The 20,930-nt window shown below is 46.2% G+C and overlaps 1 protein-coding gene across 1 annotated transcript in view; it reads right to left on the reverse strand.

Moving 5' to 3' along the window:
- Window positions 1-20,930, reverse strand: part of LOC149332586 (neprilysin-2-like) — a 32,378-nt gene that overhangs the window by 4,127 nt on the left and 7,321 nt on the right. The window contains exons 3-8 of the mRNA XM_089555819.1: window positions 17,465-17,621; window positions 15,743-15,841; window positions 10,179-10,490; window positions 8,320-8,517; window positions 5,770-5,999; window positions 2,733-2,873 (exon numbers count right to left, since the gene is read on the reverse strand). Coding sequence (XP_089411945.1) covers window positions 2,733-2,873; window positions 5,770-5,999; window positions 8,320-8,517; window positions 10,179-10,490; window positions 15,743-15,841; window positions 17,465-17,621 — 1,137 coding nt within the window. The remainder of the gene's footprint in view (window positions 1-2,732; window positions 2,874-5,769; window positions 6,000-8,319; window positions 8,518-10,178; window positions 10,491-15,742; window positions 15,842-17,464; window positions 17,622-20,930) is intronic.

The following is a 20,930-nucleotide window of genomic DNA, read 5'->3' on the forward strand; positions in this document are numbered from 1 at the left end:
CACAAAGGCATGCAACACCTTGAGATTGTCTGCTTTGTCTAGACCGGCTCGGTCTAGAAGATGGATGACGGAGTAAGTGGACTGTTTTAGTGCTTTCAGGGTAAGGTTGTTTTTCCCCGTGTCCTGTAAATTCAGGCCAAGAATGCGGAGGGTAGGTGTTTGTGGTATGGGAGTGTCATGCAGGTAGATCGTGATGGGGGAGGTAGGGACGCGCCGCGGGCGGATTATGAGGAGTGCTCACTTTGTGGGGGAGCATTCAAGCCCAATGTTTGCCGCGTGAGTAGCGATAGTTGTAGCGGCTTCCTGAAGGTTCGATTCTATGTCGCCATCCGAGCCGTATGTGGTCGAAACCGTTATATCATCCGCGTAAAGTGTGTGTCCTAAGTGCGGGATGCGGCTGAGAGCCTTGGCCAGGGGGATGAGGGTGAGGTTGAAAAGGAAGGGAGGTAACACCGCCCCTTGCGGGGTACCAATGTTACCAAGCGTGAAGGGGGGGGTCTGTATATCATCGATATGCAATGAGGCTGTGCGACCGTTCACGATCAATTAAAATGAGCAGCCTCTTCCTCGTCGTGTTCATGCTGTTATGACTCAGCTTGTGACCCCCCGTTTGACCAGCCGACAAGGAAGAATGCCGCACTGAGAAAGCGCCTGCGGGATTTTGTCACACTACGCGGGGTGGGGGTGAGCATTCCGGGCGAAGGACGCCCGGGGGCAGCGACCGGCGACGGACAGAACCAAGGGCGCCCGTTCGGGAGAATAAAAGGATGGAGCCATCAAGTAATCACCCCGTTTCCTCGAAAGCTAACCCCCCCTTCACCCTTCCCGCCCCCCCCCCTTCCCAGTAGAGAGTCCGCCCCAGTTGAGGGCCGCGGCGTCGTAGTACCAGATGTGTTTTTAGTGACACGGAGCCGCTTGCACCACTGTTGCTAAACTAGAGTAATTAGCAACGGACTTGCAATTTCTCCTCTCCCGTTCCCCCGGGTTCACTCTGCAACGAGTGACTGCGCCTGCTACAGTGCTGTGCAGCTTTCATTGGTGCCCTTCTTGGGGAAATGTGTCTCATGTTGAATTGGCCTCCGCCTGATAGAGGGGCGGAACCTTAGGGGATTTAAGGACAGGGCTTAGTGCGAAAGGACGCTCTGGACCCTGTCAGAAAGGCTCATCCAGTCGCTCGACGCTTGATTCTTTGCTCTTCTGTGTTCAGTATGCAAATGAGGTTCGTAAAAGTGCCATTAAACCCGCTTGTTTTCGTTTTCCCAAAATTAGAAGCTTCAGTCTTTCCTGAGCCGTAAGGCTCATACATGTTAGCAACGGAGCCCGGGTTCGACATAGCCTGTGCGCCACGACAGTATTACTTCTTTGTCATCATTCCTTTCTGCTGCAGTTTCTAATTGATGTTCAGTTTTCCAGGACTAGATCCCAAGACGGAACAATAAAGCTTGGTGGCAGTCAATTAAACTCTACTAGAATTAAGTCAGTCGAGTTGCATGAGAGCTAAGTGAGACCTTCGTTGGTTAATGGTGTCTTTACAGGGCACCCTCTGGTTAAAAAGAAGCCCAGTATACTCTTTTCTTTCTTGTTTTCTTTTTTTATTTGTTCTTCACTACTTCACATACATATTGCGAAAAGGGTCAAGAAGAAAAGCCGCTTCACTACGGCCTGAAAAATATCTTTGTCCCCTTTGGCATCGATGGCGACGAAGCAACACATTTAGAAAAGCAAAAGCATGACAAATTCCAAATGACACGATGGGCAAAATTCAATATAGAATTCAACAAGAAGTTCCTCACTAATGCACTTATAATACACAAGAAGCAATTAAAGCGTCTTGATAAAGTTCTGGTTATGAAGGTCGAGCGAGCTGGCTAGTTTGAAAAATACAATAAATTAAAAAAAAAACAACTCCTTGAGCTCCCTAAACTTTAGCTCTGAAACTACAATTTCTGTTTTCGTGTAGCCGAGGCAGGTTCTTCTTGAGCATTTGAAAGCCGTCATTGGTATGGTATTTTGGCCCTTTCCAATGTTCAGTTCTTCTGGCATTATAGGCCACGTCGCCTAGTGATTCTAAGTGGGAAATTTCAAGTAATAGCATGTTGTCTGTCTTAATGCTGAGCAAGTAATCGCGCAGGAGTTTATATTTGTATACATAATCATTACAGGAATGAGGTTTCTAAAGATTTCTAAAGTGGATTGAAAAGTTGGCACATCACTAACGACTCGTAAAAGTTTCTTTTGCGTTCTTAAGAGGCTAGTAAGGTTTTTTTCTGTCTTTGTGCCCCAAACTAAATGTGAATAACTTATGTAAGATGAAAATAAGGCATAGTAAATAGCTAGCTTTGCGGGAATTGGAAAGACGTAAAGATTTTGTTTAAGACCGGTTATGGAACATAATTTTTTCAAAATATAATTTACATTGTCATCCCACTGATTTTTCTCAGAGAAGTGCAAACATAGTACTTCGGTGCTCTCAACCACCTCAATCTTTCTGGATCCGAAAAAAGATCATGTCCGGTACTTAGCTGCTTACCCTTGGGGCGTAAAAATAACGGCATTTTGTTTTTTTTAGTATTAATATTAAGATAGTTATTGTCAGTCCAAGCTCCCAAGTTCTTTAAGGCTGTATTTGCCTTAATGAACGTGAAGTCTACACTACATAATTCGTTCTCCTGAGTAGACTTTATGAAACTGACCTCCACGCTTAGCGTTCAACCGCCGTCATAGATACGCACCTGGTAGTAAGCATTGCGGAGGCAAAGCACTTTTCCCTCGAACTCCTTCATCGTCGGCGTGTCAAATGTCTTAATGCCGCCCCATACGTTGTATCTGATGTCCTCGGCGTCGAACGCATGCGAGAGTTCGTGACCCGCTATCTGCAAACGTCGTCGATGCATCAAGTGTCAAAATAATGTCTCAGAAAATAAAAGTAATTCTGCATTAGTCCATGGGGACATGCAATGCAAAATTTGAAAGGCCAGAAACGTACAGCGCGAACCATTTCAAGCAGCAGCCGCCGCGGTGGCTCAGTGGTTATGGCGTTCGGCTGCTGACCCGAAAGGCGCGGGTTCGATCCCGGCCGTGGCGGTCGAATTTCGATGGAGGCGAAATTCTAGAGGCCCGTGTGCTGTGCGATGTCACGTTAAAGAACCCCAGGTGGTCGAAATTTCTGGAGCCCATCACTATTGCGTCCCTCATAGCCTGAGTTGCTTTGGGACGTTCAACCCCGCAAACCAAACTAAACCATCTGAAGCAGCAGAGCTAATCGACCCAATTTTAGAAATGTATTAGCAAATGCCGGTCCTACACAGGACCAGAATATTCGACCGATTACCTGAGCTGCTTGGGAAGGCCCTTAAATCGAGTTCAATGCGGCAGTGTTTTAAGAGCGATCGCCGTCAGATCTGCCCAGCAGGAGGTCAATAGACCGGGGATATTTTAGGTAATCGTTAATCATCTTGAAAGCCCCGCAACGATCATTTCATTTTGAATTTTCTGCTTTTGATCACCTGATTAGGGCAGCAAAGCGGTTGGCTTGAATTTTGGATTTGAGCAGGATCCCTTATAAAAATCATCTATAGACTGTCTATAGACTTCTTGTCGACTACATCGCCATTCTATAGGTACTTCTTTTTGTCTATTCATAGTCGATAGGGTCTCTACAGAAGAGAGTCTACTAAAAGTTTCGTTTATAGTTTGGTTTATGGGTGTTTACCATCCTAAAGCGAATTAGGCTACGACGGATGCCGTAGTGAAGGGCTCCAGAAATTTCGACCACCTGGGTTCTTAACGTCCACGGACATAACACACTACAAGCGCCTGTGTTATGTCAGTGCACGTTAAAGAACCCCAGGTGGTCGAAATTTTATAGTTTATAGGATTTGTCTACGCTTCCCCTATCCTTTCTACCTGTCCCCTCACCTTTTTCATTTCATTTCTACGCCCCGCCTGCTATCCTCTTATTTCCGCTGCCCCAGCTCAGGTGCTTCCCATAGCGATGGCATATTGCGGGGCTAGTAAAAATCTTTTCCTTTCTTCTAGTATGTTTATTAAAGCCACTACTACTACTACTACTACTACTTGTCTACAGAATGCCTATAGAAGTTACATACAGAAGTCTGTAGACAGTGTATATATTGGGCAAAGAAGTTTTTATAAAGGGAACTGGCACCGCCAAGTCGAATATGCGGGCCACTGTGAGAACGGTCACGTGACGGGAACAGAACACTCGGAAAACATTTGGGTAGCAGCAATTTTTTCGCGCACTTTAACTCTTACAGGGGTAAATGAAAAAGAGCGCCTGCTCCGCTGAGAATATTTGGTCATCCGCCTAGTCCAATGAAAGCCTTAGCACTGCTGGAGGAATTTAAAAGGGCCCACAAGTCTTAGCCGATTAGCTGTTATGTTCCCTTAGTCGCTTTGGGACGTTAAACCCCATAAACAAATCCAAAAAAGGAGTACTCATGTGTGCCGTGGCACAAGGCCTAACATCCAGGCCTAGAGCGCCGCATAGCTCTCATAGCCGAAGGAGGACACTCGGAGACGACCAGTCGAGAATGCCAAAGTCTCCAAAATTCCAAGCCAGTAAGTGTTGCGTCTAAAAAAATTCCGCAGAGGCACTAAAGACTGCTTCCGTGTGGGAATGCAGAAGCATTGGTGTCCCTTGGCGCATTGATACCCACCCGCGCAGACACGTGACCGTATGACACCACCCGCAAATCTGTACGACAAGCGGCTGTAACAAATTTTCGATAGGAAATTTGGTTTTTGAGGAAAGAAAGTGGCACAGTGTCTGAAATCTCAGTGGACACCTCAACATCGCCGTAAGGGAAGATTGTGGCTTATGATTTAGGGGGGTATGACATCCCAAAGCGACTTAGGCTATGAGGGAAAGCGTAGTGAAGGGCTCTGGAAATTTCGACCACCTGGGGCTCTTTAACGCGCACTGAGAGCGCGCAGTACACGGGCCTTGAGAATTTCGCCTTCATTGAAATTCGACCGCCACGGGCGGGATAGGTAGAGAGTCTGGGAAGGCATACAACTGAACGTGCATACGTCATCGGCTCGAATCCCTGTCGCGAGCTAGCCCCCAACTTTACTAGCACATGTAAGCTTTATGCAACGAGAAATAGTATGACACCACCGGGAACGCTGTACGACAAACTCTTGCGTCACATTTTGGTACGAAAGTTGTCAGGAGAACAGGCACCGCATTAAAGTCGGCCAGTGGTGAGTATACCCACGTAGACGAACGACATGCATAAGATGTCTGAAATGGCGGTGCTAGGATTGCTGTCCGCGTATACGACCGCTGTACAACGTGACCCGATTTTTTTCATCGCTGGGATTTTCTGTAGCACATGCTGGTACACACACGAACGCATGCCGACCGCCGGATTTTCTCGTAATTGGAGTAGTAATGCTTTCGAAATAAAACTCTGACGCCTAGCAAACGGCCCGACCATCGCAGCACTTGCCGTGTCCGTACACCCTCCTTTCATTTTCCTGTCACCTGGCGCTAGCGTGACTCTGACACCTCCTTGTGCCTTGTACTCTGCTTCTACTATTACCCAGCACTGTCTTTCTTTGAAGTGCTCCGTTAAAATAAAAGAATAAAACGCTTTGCTAGCGATTCAAAAGTGGTATTCTATCCTAACAGGGCAACTTCAGCCTGTCTAGTGTTCCTTCAATCTCGTGAAGGTGCTGGCTCTGAGTGTTTGGCGCTAATTTCAAGTCACGTATTTCAAGTCACACTGGACTGGCGAACCGTACCATTCCGATACCGGCGTAGTTAAAGGCGGCCGGGGCACCGTGGATGAATAACGGAGGCAGCAGCATGGTGGCGGACAAGTAGACTTCCTGTGTGTCTGGATGGTAGTGAGCTCCGACCGCGGCTGTGTTCAAGTGTATTTTGTAGTTCCTCCTGTAGACGTTGAGCGTCGACTGGCGTTTCGCGTCCAGAAAAGGAGCGGTGAAGTTCTCGCCAACGTCCGGAAACTCCTCTGCACAGGCGTAGGCCCGAAACGTGTACACCACTCCTTAACACACTATCGATGTATTTGTTTATTTATTTATTGATCCTATCCGTCCTAGCTCGGACCCAGATAGGGGCGGTCTTGAAACAAACATTGACATACCGGAATACACAAAGCCGTACATCTGGCATCCGGTATTCTGTTCTGAGCAAAGCGCAATCAGTCCGCCAACACACACACATATATACAGGGTGCATCACCAAAGGCTTTACAAACTTTTCGAAAACAGGCTTTCTAAGTTAAATTAAATTATTTAGATTGTTCTTTTTGGGGAAGAGAAATGGCGCAGTATCTCTATCACATATTTCGGTGGACACCTGAACCACGCCATAAAGGAAGGGACAAAGGAGGGACTGAGAGAAGAAAGAAAGGAAGAGATACCGTAGTGGAGGGCTCCGGAGTAATTTCGACCACCTGAGGATCTTTAACGTGGACTCACATCGCACAGCACATGGGAGTCTTTTTCAGTTAGAAGAACGCTTTTTTCGGCATGTCATTGTATGCGCTGTAGTACATCAGAATACACCTAACACGTGTTAAAGAGCAGACTGGGTAACCAATATTTTATAGTTAACTTCTTAACTATTACTTTTAGGCTCCTGAATTACTGACAGGTGCGTAGCCCACCACAAATAATATCCGTATCAGTTTCTAAAATTTTGAAAACGCTGGTGCCCTCGGCTGTGTGTCGCAACAAATGTTGGCTATTTCGCCGAGTACGTGAACTGGAGAGGTTTCTTTGCCTGCAAGCTTCTCTAAAGCGAATGTATCTTGGCGTGCAGTAACTAAAATTTCTTGCGCCATAGCGCAGACGGTAATCCCGTCATTGAAATTCTCAAACCTCATATGGATATTACTTAAGGTGGGCTACACGATTCTCAATAATTAAAAGGCCTAGCTATAATAGTTCAAAAGTTAACTATTCAATATAAGTTAAACTAGCACACCTTAGCTATATTCTGATGTATTACACCACTGGCAATGCTATGCCGAAAAAAAAGCGCTTTTTTGACTCAGTCTGTTTAATAGAACATTTAAGTTATTCTTAGGTGAAACACCCTGTATATCGGCAGCATGACTTGCTCTATAACGGCAACATCATTTGCTTGTATTTTTGTACATTTAATCAAGACAGTACCGAAATCGTTCACGATTTGGGGATATAACAACACATTCGAGAAGTCTATTCTAGTGTCGTGCTGCGGGCGGAATGAATGAATGTCTCAAGCAGTACTTAGACAATTAGAACTCCATCACACGTCTACTATGCTTACGACGGGTTATTCGCGATGAATCATCCTGTATATAATGCTGTTTGTCGACGTGTACCAAGTCAGTAAATACGTCCTTCATTTCCCTGGAGGGAGTTGCTCTGCGGGGATGATTAGGGCAATAATGAGTAGAAAGCGTGGTTAAAGGGAAATTGAGAACTCCGCCTCACTGGATTCAAAACTTTAACGCCAATGATAAAAAAGGCCTCTGCGACTACCGTTCCAGAGTGAATGGTGGTGTGGGCATAACTCTGAGATTCTAAACCCCTCCCAAAAAAGGTCATTGATGTCATAGCAGAACTACCACTGGCGGCGACAGCTGTGCTTTATTTTTTGGCTATTATCAAGCTTCAAAATATCTGGCTCAAGTTAAAATCACCTCTTTGTCATCTGAAAACCGGCTACCAATATCTGGTCACTTTCGTTCAACACATGATTCTTTAGTAAGGTGAAAAACTTCCGCAAACTCTGATCAAGATTAAGTCCAAATATAAAAAAGTAGATATTTACATATGGTAAAAAAACATATATAGTCCTTGTTTTCCAAAAAAATGGCGTTAAAGAAACACGAAAGTGGTCGATCTGCACGAGTTCGCGTTCGAAAACTCGTAATGTGGACACGTGGACTGAATCACGTTGAAAAACTTGGTGTTACACCACAAGGTCGGCCACTGAGTTGATTGACAATGGGTAAGGAATTTAAAACGCCCATGTGCATGAATATGCTGGTGAGATAAAAATGCATTCTGCGGCCTCAGCATATTACAACGTCTGCACTGCCTGCCAGCCAAATATTTATTTATGTGCAAAAGTTGCTGCTTTCGGATGTTGCGTGAGTAGCTGAACAGGCTAGTCGTACCTGATTCAGTGATAATCGTAAGTTTTGTGAGATAGTCGACGGACCAATACACAAACGAATCTGTCGACCAATCGATAGGCAGAATCTTTAGAATTAATATTAAATATATGCAGGCCAAGTGGACCTGCGGGCCTGGTGGTTATAAGTTAATACTCACGGAAGAGCGTGTCGATCAGGTACTCGCTGTTGAGACCGTCCGGGTAACCAAATATGAAGAACAATGCCTTGAACTTGGTGCGCATCATGCACCAGACAGGGCCCCGGATCCAATCCGTGGTATTGATCTTCTCTTCCAGTACCCGCTGCACATCCGTCACCACACGTCTGGCGGCGGCCATCGCAGGCGGCGGGATGTCTGAGCGTGGTGATAAACACTGACTGTTACGTACAAGTTGGGGTTTGGGCCCTGGCCCTATTGGCCGAGGTCCTCACAAATCTAGGTGGAGTTCCTATTCCTGATCTCCAAGGGTGGCGAGTGCGTTGGAGAAGGCAGGGCTGACGAATCATCGCGCAAAAAAAATAAATAAAAAAAAATGGGAGGCAGGGATCAAGTTTTATTTCGCATCTGTTAACTCGAATCTTCGGCATATTAAGGACTCAGCAGGTTCTAGAAACTTGTCCTGTACAATTCCCGGCCGCGGCGGCTAGAATTTCTTTGGAGGAGAAATTCTAGAGGCCCGTGTACTGTGCGATGTCAGTGCACGTAAAAGAACCCCAGGTGGTCGAAATTTCCGGAGCCCTCCACTACGGCGTCTCTCATAGCCTTAGTCGCTTTGGGACGTTAAACCCCATAAACCAAACCAAACCTTGTCCTGTACAATTACAGCTGTTATAATGTTTTGGTATCCCGGCCGCGGCGGCTGAATTTCGATGAAGGTGAAATTCTAGAGGCCCGTGTACTGTGCGATGCCAGTGCACGTTACAGAACCTTAGGTGGTCGAAATTTCCGGAGCCCTTCACTACGGCGTCCCTCATAGCCTGAGTTTCTTTGGGACGTTACACTCCAATAAAGCAACTAACCTATAGTGTTTTGGTTTAGGGGGGTTTAGAGCCCCAAAGCGACTCAGGCTATGAGGGACGCTGTAGTGAATAGCTCCGAAATTTCGACCACCTGAGGTTCTGTACCGCGCACTGACACCGCACAGTACACGGGCCTGTCTAAAATGTCCTTTCTGTTTCAACATTTTCTTCATAGACAGCACTCACATTGTCTTCTGATCCTAGATACTTTCACGTTGGTATAAACTGAACTAACATCTTACGCATCGAATAGAGAAGGATAATCATAGCAAAGTCGTATCACAAGGACAAATGCGATTTTGAAGTAACAGCGATACGCCATATTATGTTAGCAGAACACAGATACTCTCCAAAATTGTGTAACCCTTATGAAGCCTTCCGCTCGCTTACGCGCGCCTGTTCCTTTCATTACTTAACGTTGCTTGTAGGCTTTCGATCCTAAAGAAACGCCCCGACTCAGTTGTTACCATTACTTATCGTGAAAGTTTTCGCGCCACATTTTTAGTGTTTCCATATCTTCTTTTATTTACCGCTTGAATTGATGTTGTTGCGTCATGCTAAAAGCTACTTTGGCGTGTTCTGGACCTCTCTGTTTTACATCCCGTCAAGGTAAGGCGGTCGTTTGGGCTCTTTACGGTTTACTAAACGATAATGATGATCGTGGAGAAACGAAAGCACTAAAAAAAATTGCAGGATTGCAGTTAAGTCTGCTTAAGAGCGGAAATACGAAAGCCTTTCCCGGTCCTCTCACTACTTGCAATTTTTTGTCATTATTTTTATTTCCATTTTTCGTGCTTTTGGTTTGTATATTTATTTTTTGTTTGTTTGCTTTCATTCTTGTTTTAATTTGAGTTGTTATTTTTTGTTTTTAGTCAACTACTAACTAGTGAGCCAGTGTATGGATTGCTATGTGGCTAGTGTTGGATTCGCTATAAACCTTTCTTGTCGGACGAACGCCACTCATTAGCCAAGAAATGCTTTCGCATTAGTACTCACAGGTCTTGAAGTACTTGTGGGAGACGGCGAGGGGCATCACGCTCATGACCCTGTGGTAGCACATCACAGCGGCTCGATCCTTCCTGTAGCCGTAGCTGCGATGAGCTTGCGAGGACATCATCTTGCCGCTGGCTTGTGGCACAATCCGGTGAAGAACGCTCCAGGCCACCAGGAGCCGAGCGTCGTCAATCGAGAAGCGATTTCTGTCCATGAACAGCTCCACGATCGCCGTCAGGTTTTCCGCCATCAGCACGCGACTGCTCCCGTTGAAATTATTGGACGTGGCTTGAGACACCAGCCGTGACCATTCCTCTAGAGTAGACAAGCAGTTAGAAAGCGCTGAGTGTGATCATCATCATCACCATTATCATCAGCCGGGTTACGCCCGCTGCAGGGCAAGGGCTTCTCCAACGTCTCTCCTACGCGAATCCCATATCGATATATACCGATGATCGAACAGAGAACCATAATAAGAGCCAAGACGTATTAAAATGAGAAATGCGATTTTGATTCAACAGCGATACTCTATCACATGTTGACAGAACACAGATACTCTCCATTGTTTCCTTCAATCGATACATAGCTGCCGACCAGTAAAAGCAAGGACCTAGTATATGTGCATATAAGGCCGCGCTCATTTATAACGGCACGGCCGCATATGTAACGAACGCTCGCTTATTTCCAATGAGTACAGCAATACCTCAGCCAACAACTCTGGCCTGTAGTGTTTGGGATGCCCCCCTCACCCCTCCCCCCTCCCCCCCCCCCCCCCTTGGCTGGGTGGATTAAGGCAGCGGACTTCCCTGGCTGGTGAAGGCCGAAGATGTGGCGGGGGCTGGCAAAGACGGCAGCAGCGGCAGAATCAGCGGCGACGTAGTGGCGACGATGGCGGCGTCAGGTGGCCGAGTCGACCCTCGGGTCGCCGGACAGAGTGGTGATGTGCTAATTGAAAGACGGCTGTGTCCTCGATAGAGGTCTCGTGTTTTGGACATCCGGCGGGGAAGCGTCAACCATGTGCACGAGGAAGTTCGTTCACCTGCTGGTAGACTGGGGGACATTCATTTCCAGCAGTTTTTGATTACTGAGCCTCTACCCCTTCCCATCGACCGAGCTGCGAAAGAGCCCCACAGCCCAGCACCGCCCCTGCCGTGGGTGGTATCAACAGTGTCCACAACCGTCCATCTGATTGGACGTCATTCTTCGATGTTTATTCCCCAGTCAGGGATCTGGGGAATACGAAGACTATTTAACGGGAAGTTGTACCCCAAGTTATCAGAATCGAGCTAGCGTGGTCGGGCCGGAGAAGGGACGAGGAAGGAGAACTTTATACAGGAATATTTACATTAATTACAAAAAGAGCAACTGAGAGTGACTGTCTGTATAAGGGAAACTTTTTCCCCAACGAGAGTGCACTGGCGTCAACAAAACAACTTCCCGTGAAATAGTCTTCGTATTCCCCAGATCCCTGAGTGGGGAATGAACTTCGAAGAATGACGTCCATTCAGTTGGGCAGTTGTGGACACTGTTGATACCACCCACGGCAATGGCGGTGCTGGGCTGTGGGGCTCTCTCGCAGCTCGGTCGATGGGAAGGGGTAGAGGCTCAGTAATCAAACACTGCTGGAAATGAATATCCCCCAGTCTACCAGAAGGTGAACGAACTTCCTCGGGCACATGTTTGACGCTTCCCCGCCGGATGTCCAAAACACGAGACCTTTGTCGAGGACACAGCCGTCTTTCAATTAGCACATCACCACTCTGTCCGGCGACCCGAGGGTCGACTCGGCCAATTGACGCCGCCATCGTCGCCACCACGTCGCCGCTGTTTCTGCCGCTGCTGCCGTCTTTGCCAGCCCCCGCCACATCTTCGGCCTTCACCGGTCAGGGAAGTTCGCTGCCTTAATGCACTTAGGCAGGAGGGGAGCGCGAGCTGTCTTAATCCACCCAGGCAGGGGGGGGGGGGGCATCCCAAACGCTACACGCCGCATCACTTGGTTATAGCGAACGAACACGCGCCAAGAGATTGAAGAACTCGCGAGTGCAGCAAGAGCCGATATCAAACAGCGCCTGTCACAACCCGCTAACCCACCCCGGAAGGAAAACATCGACATAAAAGCAATAAAATGTATTGAAGCAGTAAGTAACCGCCATCCAAGCGCACGGGCGAATAACAAGTACAATCATTGCCTGCGTGTTCGCCGGCTGTGCAAAGCATCCTAAATGGAAGCAGAAATGCGGTGGGGATCGCGGTCGTGGATCAGGTAACAGCAACGATTTGAGAAGCTTGACTGTTGTGCTGCCAATGGTGGTCATGTGGTATGCGTCGTGTGCCCAGTCCAGTATGCCCTACATTTCGTGCTGCTGCCACATGCAGGCTTCTCCAGACTGCAAACAGTGCTGCTGATACATTTTGTGGCTCGAGCGCGGCGTTACTTATCGTCGCTTCATGGGCTCAATGTCGATAGGGAAGGCGTCTCAAACAGGCTTGCTCAGAAGCATGTGGCTTTTTGACAACGCGCTGCTGATGCATAGCTGTCCAGTTCTTTCCTCGGATGTCAACGTTCATGCGAATGTCATCGAAGAACTGCGTGCTCTGACGAAACCGTTGTAAGCCAATTAAGTTCGAGCACTGCCCTGCTGCTAGCCATACCCAACAATTCTGGACAAGATCTTTTTGTAGCGAAAGCCACAATGGCCGAGGTTCAGAAGTTTCACGTGGCTACTAGACAGCCGTGCTGCGCATGCGCGAGGAGCAGTGACGTCACACTGCGCACAGCTGGCGCACCGGAGCCCCCGCCGCCGCGCGCGCCTCGCCGGTCTGCGCATTCCAGATGAATGACGTCATAGGTGAGTGACGTAATAGATTTTCGGTAGCAGTGATCTCGGCGAAAACATGACCACCCTGGACAGCCTGGAAACCGCTGCGGTATGGTCTGCTTTCGAGAAGTAGACGCGCATAACGGAGTTTTTTTTTATATATATAAACATCTCTTTTTGGTGACCTAATATTTTTGCCTCCAATATGCTGTGTCTACTTACTACGAGCATAGATACAACGAACTGGTTGCTTAACCGCCATGTTCGTTATAAGTGGGCTCGACTTTATAAGTATCCGCTAATGAGTATATATTGCTCATTAAAGTTAAAGTACCGATCGCAACCGTTATTTTTGATGGTGCCTCTCCCACAGTACAGATATTGGAGGCGTGCCAACCTAAACGGTTAGGTTACGAAGGCGGATTTTTTAACGGCATGCTGCCTTTGCCGTCAGAAACATGAAGGAAGTACTGAGCAATGATTCAAATATACAGCAGAAATTAATTGGTCCCTGGTGTGTTAAGAACCAAAAAATGCATTCCTCGCTGTTGCCATCATGCGAGCGGGAATTGTTGTTTGTTTGTTTATGGCGTTTAACGTCCCAAAGCGACTAAGGCTATGAGGGACGCCGCAGTGAAGGACTCCGGAAATATCGACCACCTGGGGTTCTTTAACGTGCACTGACATGAAGGTGAAGGTAACTGATACTCTGTGTCAATTGTGGTACCCGCAGGATAGATGCATACGGTAATCGCAGCAACACGACAGACAAGAACTTCCCGTTCCGCCTTAGTTATTTGCCGCATGCGTACGAAGCTTAGTCCAGGGCGACTGTTATATCCTAGGCTATTCCTGAAGCTACGCTCATCCCACGGCTGTTTTTTGTCTTACCACAATGTTTGGCGTACGCGCCGCCTGCAATCAGGGCACTTCACCTCGCCGTCTGCCGCACGCTGCCTGCAGTTTTTTTTTTTCACGAGTTCAAGTGCTGCCGTCGAAGCATTACGATACAGTGGTGTGAAGATGCGAAATTAAAGGCAAATGAGCAGAAGACGCAAGTGTTACGCATGAGGCAGCGTAAATGATGTGACAGCCTAAGCGCTATAAAGCCATAACGAAATTGAGCTTGTTGGATTTCTCGAGACACATTAAATAACGGCCCAAAGCGTTGCGCGGTGCCAGTGATGTGCGATTTCGGTGCCCAAACCTATTGAGAAGAAGTGTTTATCAAATGTTTAGGGGAATCCCCCAAGGAGGAGTAGGTTTGTAATACGGGAGTAATTAGTCACATCCACCCAGGCGCAGCCCTACTGCTGCAGGACAAATGTTTAGCATAATCCCCCAAGGTGGAGTAGGTTTGTAATACGGGAATAATTAGTCACTGACATCCATTCAGGCGCAGCCATATTGCTGCAGGACAAATGTTTAGGGGAATCCCCCAAGGAGGAGCAGATTTGTAATACGGGAGTAATTAGTCATTGACATTCATTCAGGCACAGCCATACTGCTGCAGGACAAATGTTTAGGGTAATCTCCCAAGGTGGAATAAGTTTCTAATATGCGAGTAATTAGTCACTGACATCCACCCAGGCACAGCCATACTGCTGCAGGACAAATGTTTAGGGGAATCCCGCAAGGAGGAGCAGATTTGTAATACGGGAGTAATTAGTCACTGACATCCACCCAGGCACAGCCATACTGCTGCAGGACAAATGTTTAGGGGAATCCCCCAAGGAGGAGCAGATTTGTAATACGTGAGTAATTAGTCACTGACATCCACCCAGGCACAGCCATACTGCTGCAATCCCCCAAGGAGGAGCAGATTTGTAGTAAGGGAGTAATTAGTCACTGACATCCACCCAGGCACAGCCATACTGCTGCAGGACAAATGTTTAGGGTAATCTCCCAAGGTGGAATAGGTTTGTAATATGGGAGTAATTAGTCACTGACATCCACCCAGGCGCAGCCAGTCTGCTGCAGGACAAATGTTTAGGGGAATCCCCCAAGGAGGAGCAGATTTGTAGTAAGGGAGTAATTAGTCACTGACCTCCACCCAGGCACAGCCATACTGCTGCAGGACAAATGTTTAGGGTAATCTCTCAAGGTGGAATAGGTTTGTAATATGGGAGTAATTAGTCACTGACATCCACCCAGGCGCAGCCAGTCTGCTGCAGGACAAATGTTTAGGGGAATCCCCCAAGGAGGAGCAGATTTGTAGTAAGGGAGTAATTAGTCACTGACATCCACCCAGGCACAGCCATACTGCTGCAGGACAAATGTTTAAGGTAATCTCCCAAGGTGGAATAGGTTTGTAATATGGGAGTAATTTGTCACTGACATCCACCCAGGCGCAGCCAGTCTGCTGCAGAACAAATGTTTAAGGGAATCCCCCAAGGTGGAGCAGATTTGTAATACGGGAGTAATTAGTCACTGACATCCACCCAGGCGCAGTCATACTGCTGCAGGACGGCTAGCATATGGAAGGGTGAAAACTAATGTATTTTGCTCTCGCCCTACCGTAAGCTAGCCGTCCCGGTTAACTAAGCTGATAGAGAGACTGCTGCGGTGAAGCGCTGGTCCCGGGCTCGAACTCCGGACCGGGAGGAATTTTTCTTTAACTACGAAGTTTCTGTGGAAACTGTAAAGTCATTCCTTTGTATCAGTATGCTGCGCTTGGGTGGATGTCCGGGAGTAATCACTCTCTTAATTATTAAAGAGAACATAAGGAGAAGAGGAAGTGCAACGTACTTTCGTGAACGTAGCCTTTCGTGTAGCTTCCTATTTTGGCCACTCGTATAACGAAGGCGCTCCAAGCCCTCTTTCGCACCTGTGCTATGTAGTCCTTCGCTGGAGAGGAACAGAAGACCAGAAAACATGTTATTGCTCTCTGAGACTAGAGTGAGTACGCCAAAGAATAGAGGTGAAATTCAATTTCCGCGCACCGCTGCCTTCCGGCCTGGCCAGTGGACAGCACATCGACGACGGTGGAATCGTATTCTACCTCGCAAATCGCACGAACGGCTGTGGCCAGCTTTTAAACATCAGCATTTGGACGTAGCGCGACCCTTGCTTCACTGGGTCCGGATGAGCAGTGGCTCGAAATGTAGTAGAGTACGTGAAACATAATGCAATAAAAATACACACGGACCCCTCATTCAGTTATGTACTGACAGTGCGATGGCATTAGCAGCTGTTGACGCTTTCACCGGAAGTGGCGTCGAGTCCTCTCTGGTGAGCTCACTTCCCTCCAGCCAATGAGATTGCTCCGGTCTGGTGCCGTCCCTTCCTTCCAGCCAGTCAGAGAATTTAGATTTGGAGGACACATTTCCTTCTCGATAAAACTTCTAGGGCTATCGCATTAATACTTTAAGATAGGGGAGGCCCCTTTGCGATTGTGGTGTAGATAGGCGTCGTCAACCAGTACTTTGAAGCATCAGCGCCTGCCACAGGCCACGATCGCATATGTAAGGTCAAAACACTTGGAATCAAACGACAGGGTTTCTGTATATGTACAGAGGGCTCGAGGAACATATATATCCTCGCCTCACCGTGCGTAGCTATTCTCATTCTTAGACGGCAGACAGTAAAGAGAGGCTTACTTTCAGTTATCAGGAATTTGGTGCTGCTCATAGCTGCGCTAAGCTTTGCGGCCTATGGCGCTTCAGGAGAAGAGCAGTGTTTTGAATAACCGCTCACATTCTTTAACAAAATTTTGAAGCATCCACTTCTCCAACTTCTTTTTCCAGCGCCTTCAAATAGAACAGGGATTGGGATTTTCATTGCCGAATGTCGTGTTCAACGACCCAGGAAAATTGTCCAAAATTGGCATCGCCACAGTGAGGTTATCTCACCTCACAATGCAGGAACATAAGCCAATGCGTGCACAAGCACGCATACGTAGTCATGGCTCAGCTACCCGGCGCTACAACACGTAGACAAAGAGCGTCTGTTTTTTTTGTTTTTTTTAGGTAGAATACAATTAGTTTCTTGCTCTGCGCCACGTGGTGAGGAAACTGAAAGGCTGTCTCGAATATTTGGTGACTTGTGCTCTTTTTGGGAAGGAAACGCTTGCGGAAGCCCACAGAGTGTCTCCTTTACCCTTTGCATTTATGACGAATTAATACACTTTTTCACAAGGCCGTTCTGCCCATGCGCGTCCCTTCACCTCCAGCTCCACTAGCTTCAAAAGAAACCGCCACCTCCTACTGCGCATGCGCAAATCATGTTAGTGATAGGCGCATGCGACAGATGGCGGCAGCTGTCAAGGACACACTTGCTTAGCAGGCACCGCTTGCTCCTCCTAGCACCAGATCGCGCCTGCGTCTCCCACGTGCGTTTTGTTTTGAACCCGTAAGAGGCGAATTTTCGCCACTCCGCACAGAGCGCCACATCTTGTGAAAAAGGGGGATTCAGTGAAGCAAGAGAGTGCAATGAATCTTTTCCGCCGCAGACCAGCGCGGGTGTACCCACCGATCACTTCCAAGCCAATGATACGCTCGGCGAGCGCCTTAGAGTCAATGGCTGGGTCGTAGGCCTCCAGGTAACCCTTGTAGAAATCAATCAGCTGTTTGCGAGCACGCCTGTGCTCGTTCTTCATCCAGTTCTCGTCGTCCTTGCTTATCCGAATCTACAGAAGCGTAAGATTTGCAAGTCAGTTTCATATTGTTGAATTCGGGCTTCACTTCGCGCAGGAGCGGAATCGAGTCAAACAGATTTGCTCTCCACCATCTAACTGAGCGAATAGTGTTCTTGTATGAGAAAAAAAACAATGCATCACTAGAAGACGTAGATCATTAGAGTGGCAGTGACATATTCAACTTATTCGAAGAAAAAGGGGGCCTGTGCGATAACTTCAGAGTGATTTTCTTTCCCGAAGAAAACGTTTCTGGCGTAGTGCTTGTTGCTGGCATTCAATCCTCTTTTAAAAAGTCTTCTAATTCTATTATTCTCTTATGAACACTCCAATCATGTCACGTTAGGCTTTGCCTCTATCTTCAGCCACGTGTGACATCACAAATTTGCAGTGTCACTTGATGGATGGCAGTATTTAGGGTAATATCAGCACAGTCAAAGGTGTAGGCTTCGCGCCAATGCTCTACTTGTCTGCAAGACAGTACGGTTCACGAAGTGAACGTTCGAAGAAACTTTTGCCTCCGTTTCAGTCAGAAGAACGACGGCAATCGCAAATTAGTTGAGTCAGTAGTGAACGTTTATCAGCGGCCTTCAAAATGAAAATGGCTGACCACGACAGTGACTCCTAATATTTATAGATTTAATTATTACAGTCGACCTTTGACGACAGTGAATATTACTGGAGGCGGGCATGAAACAGGCACGTAAGCAAAAGACGTTTTTGCACCAATCAAAATTGGACATCGAAAAGGCTTTCAGAAAACTATCCCTCTTGAATATAACTAAATCGTACGGTAGACCTATGCCATCAATGGTCGGTGTTTACTGTGGTGTCCTAACTATTACACCAGCTTCTTACCAGTCAAAAACTTCAAACACATCTTGTAATCAATTCAGTGAACCATAGCGTAGAGGCTAGGCCTCACTGCTGAACAGTTTTCTTCCTTTCTTTCTTTCTTTCTTTCTTTCTTTCTTTCTTTCTTTCTTTCTTTCTTTCTTTCTTTCTTTCTTTCTTTCTTTCTTTCTTTCTTTCTTTCCTTCTCTCTTTGTTTCTCTTTTTCTCTCTGTCTTCCTATCTTTCTTTTTTATTATTTGAGGCAGTTTAATACAAATTGGCGCCGGAGGCAATAGCAAAAGGCCCGGATGGGGCCTGGCTAGGTTATGCCACCCTGACAGCAAAGGCAGCACATGTGTACAGGCGCGGACAAAAGTAAATGGAGCACGCAACTGGCTTCGAATATTTTTCACGCGTCGCCTAATTGAAATTTTCAGCAGTGGTACTCGCATGCTGGTAGAGGAGATTAGTGGGCTTTCTTATAAACAAACAACGCTTCTTCATTACCAATGGAGAAAGCGTGATTGCACTTCGAACGCAATAGCGTGCTCCGTTTATTTATGGCCGCGCCTGTACATATGATTATACATCATACGCTGACCGAAGTATAACACATGAATACAAATACAGGAAGATACACACCGTCTTAGGTTACAATCTAATCACTCTGTAGAAAGAAAAGGAACATAAATTATTTGAACTGTAATAATACAAAAACAATCTCTTGCCTACTGAATTAAGTTTATCAGTAAAAAAAAACAAGAATGTTTCACCAAAACAAAAATTGATAATGTGAAATGCAACCCAGTGTACATAAGGTAACATAATACAGGTTAATAGCATCAAGAGTTGGCTCAGCAGTTTCTCCCATGCACCTCCTGCTCAGTTAAAAATATTGCTTTAACTTATTGCTTTAACTTATTAAGTTTAATACGTCAGAGTACTTGTTGAAAAGTTGTGGTATTTGCGACGATAACCTCTGTAAGAAATAGTTTGTGCGTGATCTGGCCATAACTATTACGCTCTGCCTTAGTTCATACAGGGACTGTTTAGCTTGATAGTTTTCTTGAAATTTCGTTATATCTGCACGGTATTGGCGTAGCGCTTCCACAGACAGTTTTTGTTTAAACAGCTGTTTTATCTGAAGTATGCTATATCTGGTTAAAATATGGGGCAGTGCTTCTCGTGTAGGGCACGCGTTGAATCGCCCGCATAGCTCGTTTTTGTAATGATAATAGCTATTTCACATTTGTCTCGGTAGTCGCTGACCACACCAGAGAACATTAAATGAGACATGAGGTGACCATAACAGGTTTTCATGGAACACGATTCCTAGGAAACGGATCGTTTATGTGCGTTGAATAGATTCTCTCTGAAATTCTAGTGGTAAGGGTGGAAAATTTGTTGGTCTTTTTTACCTAAACAATAAATGTTTTGTTTTTTTCGTATTCAGTTCATCCTATTTGAGTTTAACCATGCATTTCAACTTCTAAACCAACTATTAGGTTCCGCGCAAATTTAATATATATTATTCCCTGAGAAAAATACGGTTGTATCATCTGCGTACGAGCATTTTTTTGTGCCCTTGAATATTAACAATATCCTTAATGTACAGCAGAAATAATAGATGTTCAATACTAGACCCCTGGGGCACTTCATATTGAATGATTTGCATCTCCCATTCGACTTTATTTATTATTGTGAATTGTGATCTGGAAGTTAAATCGCTTTTTATTAGAGAAAGTGCTACACCTCGGATACCGTAATAGGGGAGTTTACGCAGAAGAAGTACATGCTTTACGCAGTAAACCCCTTTCGGAAGTCTAAAAAGATACCTAGTGTGAACAGTTCCTTTTGTATGTTATCGACAATTTCTTCTTTAAGTCTAAGAGCTGATTCCACCGACCTATTTTTGCAGAACCCGTACTGCTGCTTCGTTATTATAATGTGTTCTGCTATTTTTGAGAAGACAGGGAGGATTTATATGAGCCTGTAGTTATTTAAGTCATCAAAAGATCCTCCTTTATGAATGGCTGTGACTCTTGCTACCATCATTTGGTTTGTAAACTCGCCTGTTGTCATGATAAGGTTACAGATGTGGGCTAGTGGGTCTGCTACAATGCCACTCACTGCTTTTAATGGTTTTTGCTTTGTCGTCGGGGCCAGAAGCTGAATTATCTTTCATAAACATAATTACTCTATGCACTTCATATTGTTCTGTTGGGGCCAAGAAAACCCAATATTTACCAATTCTCTAAATGTCTCCCACATAAGTCTGGAATTGCTGGCAGTACTAAGGAATTTGTGTATATAGTATTCAGATTTAGCTTTTTTCATGTCCTTATTCAGTTTATTGCGAGGTTTTTTCGAGGTTCTTTTCGAGGTTTTTTTTAACATATTTGGCTCTAATTGCCTTGACGGATGAGTGATAAGTGACGGATGAGTGAGTGACGGATGAGTGATTGCCTT

Source organism: Amblyomma mixtum, chromosome 8, assembly GCF_055824585.1.
Source record: "Amblyomma mixtum isolate Tamu chromosome 8, ASM5582458v1, whole genome shotgun sequence".
Classification (NCBI taxonomy): Eukaryota; Metazoa; Arthropoda; class Arachnida; order Ixodida; family Ixodidae; genus Amblyomma; species Amblyomma mixtum.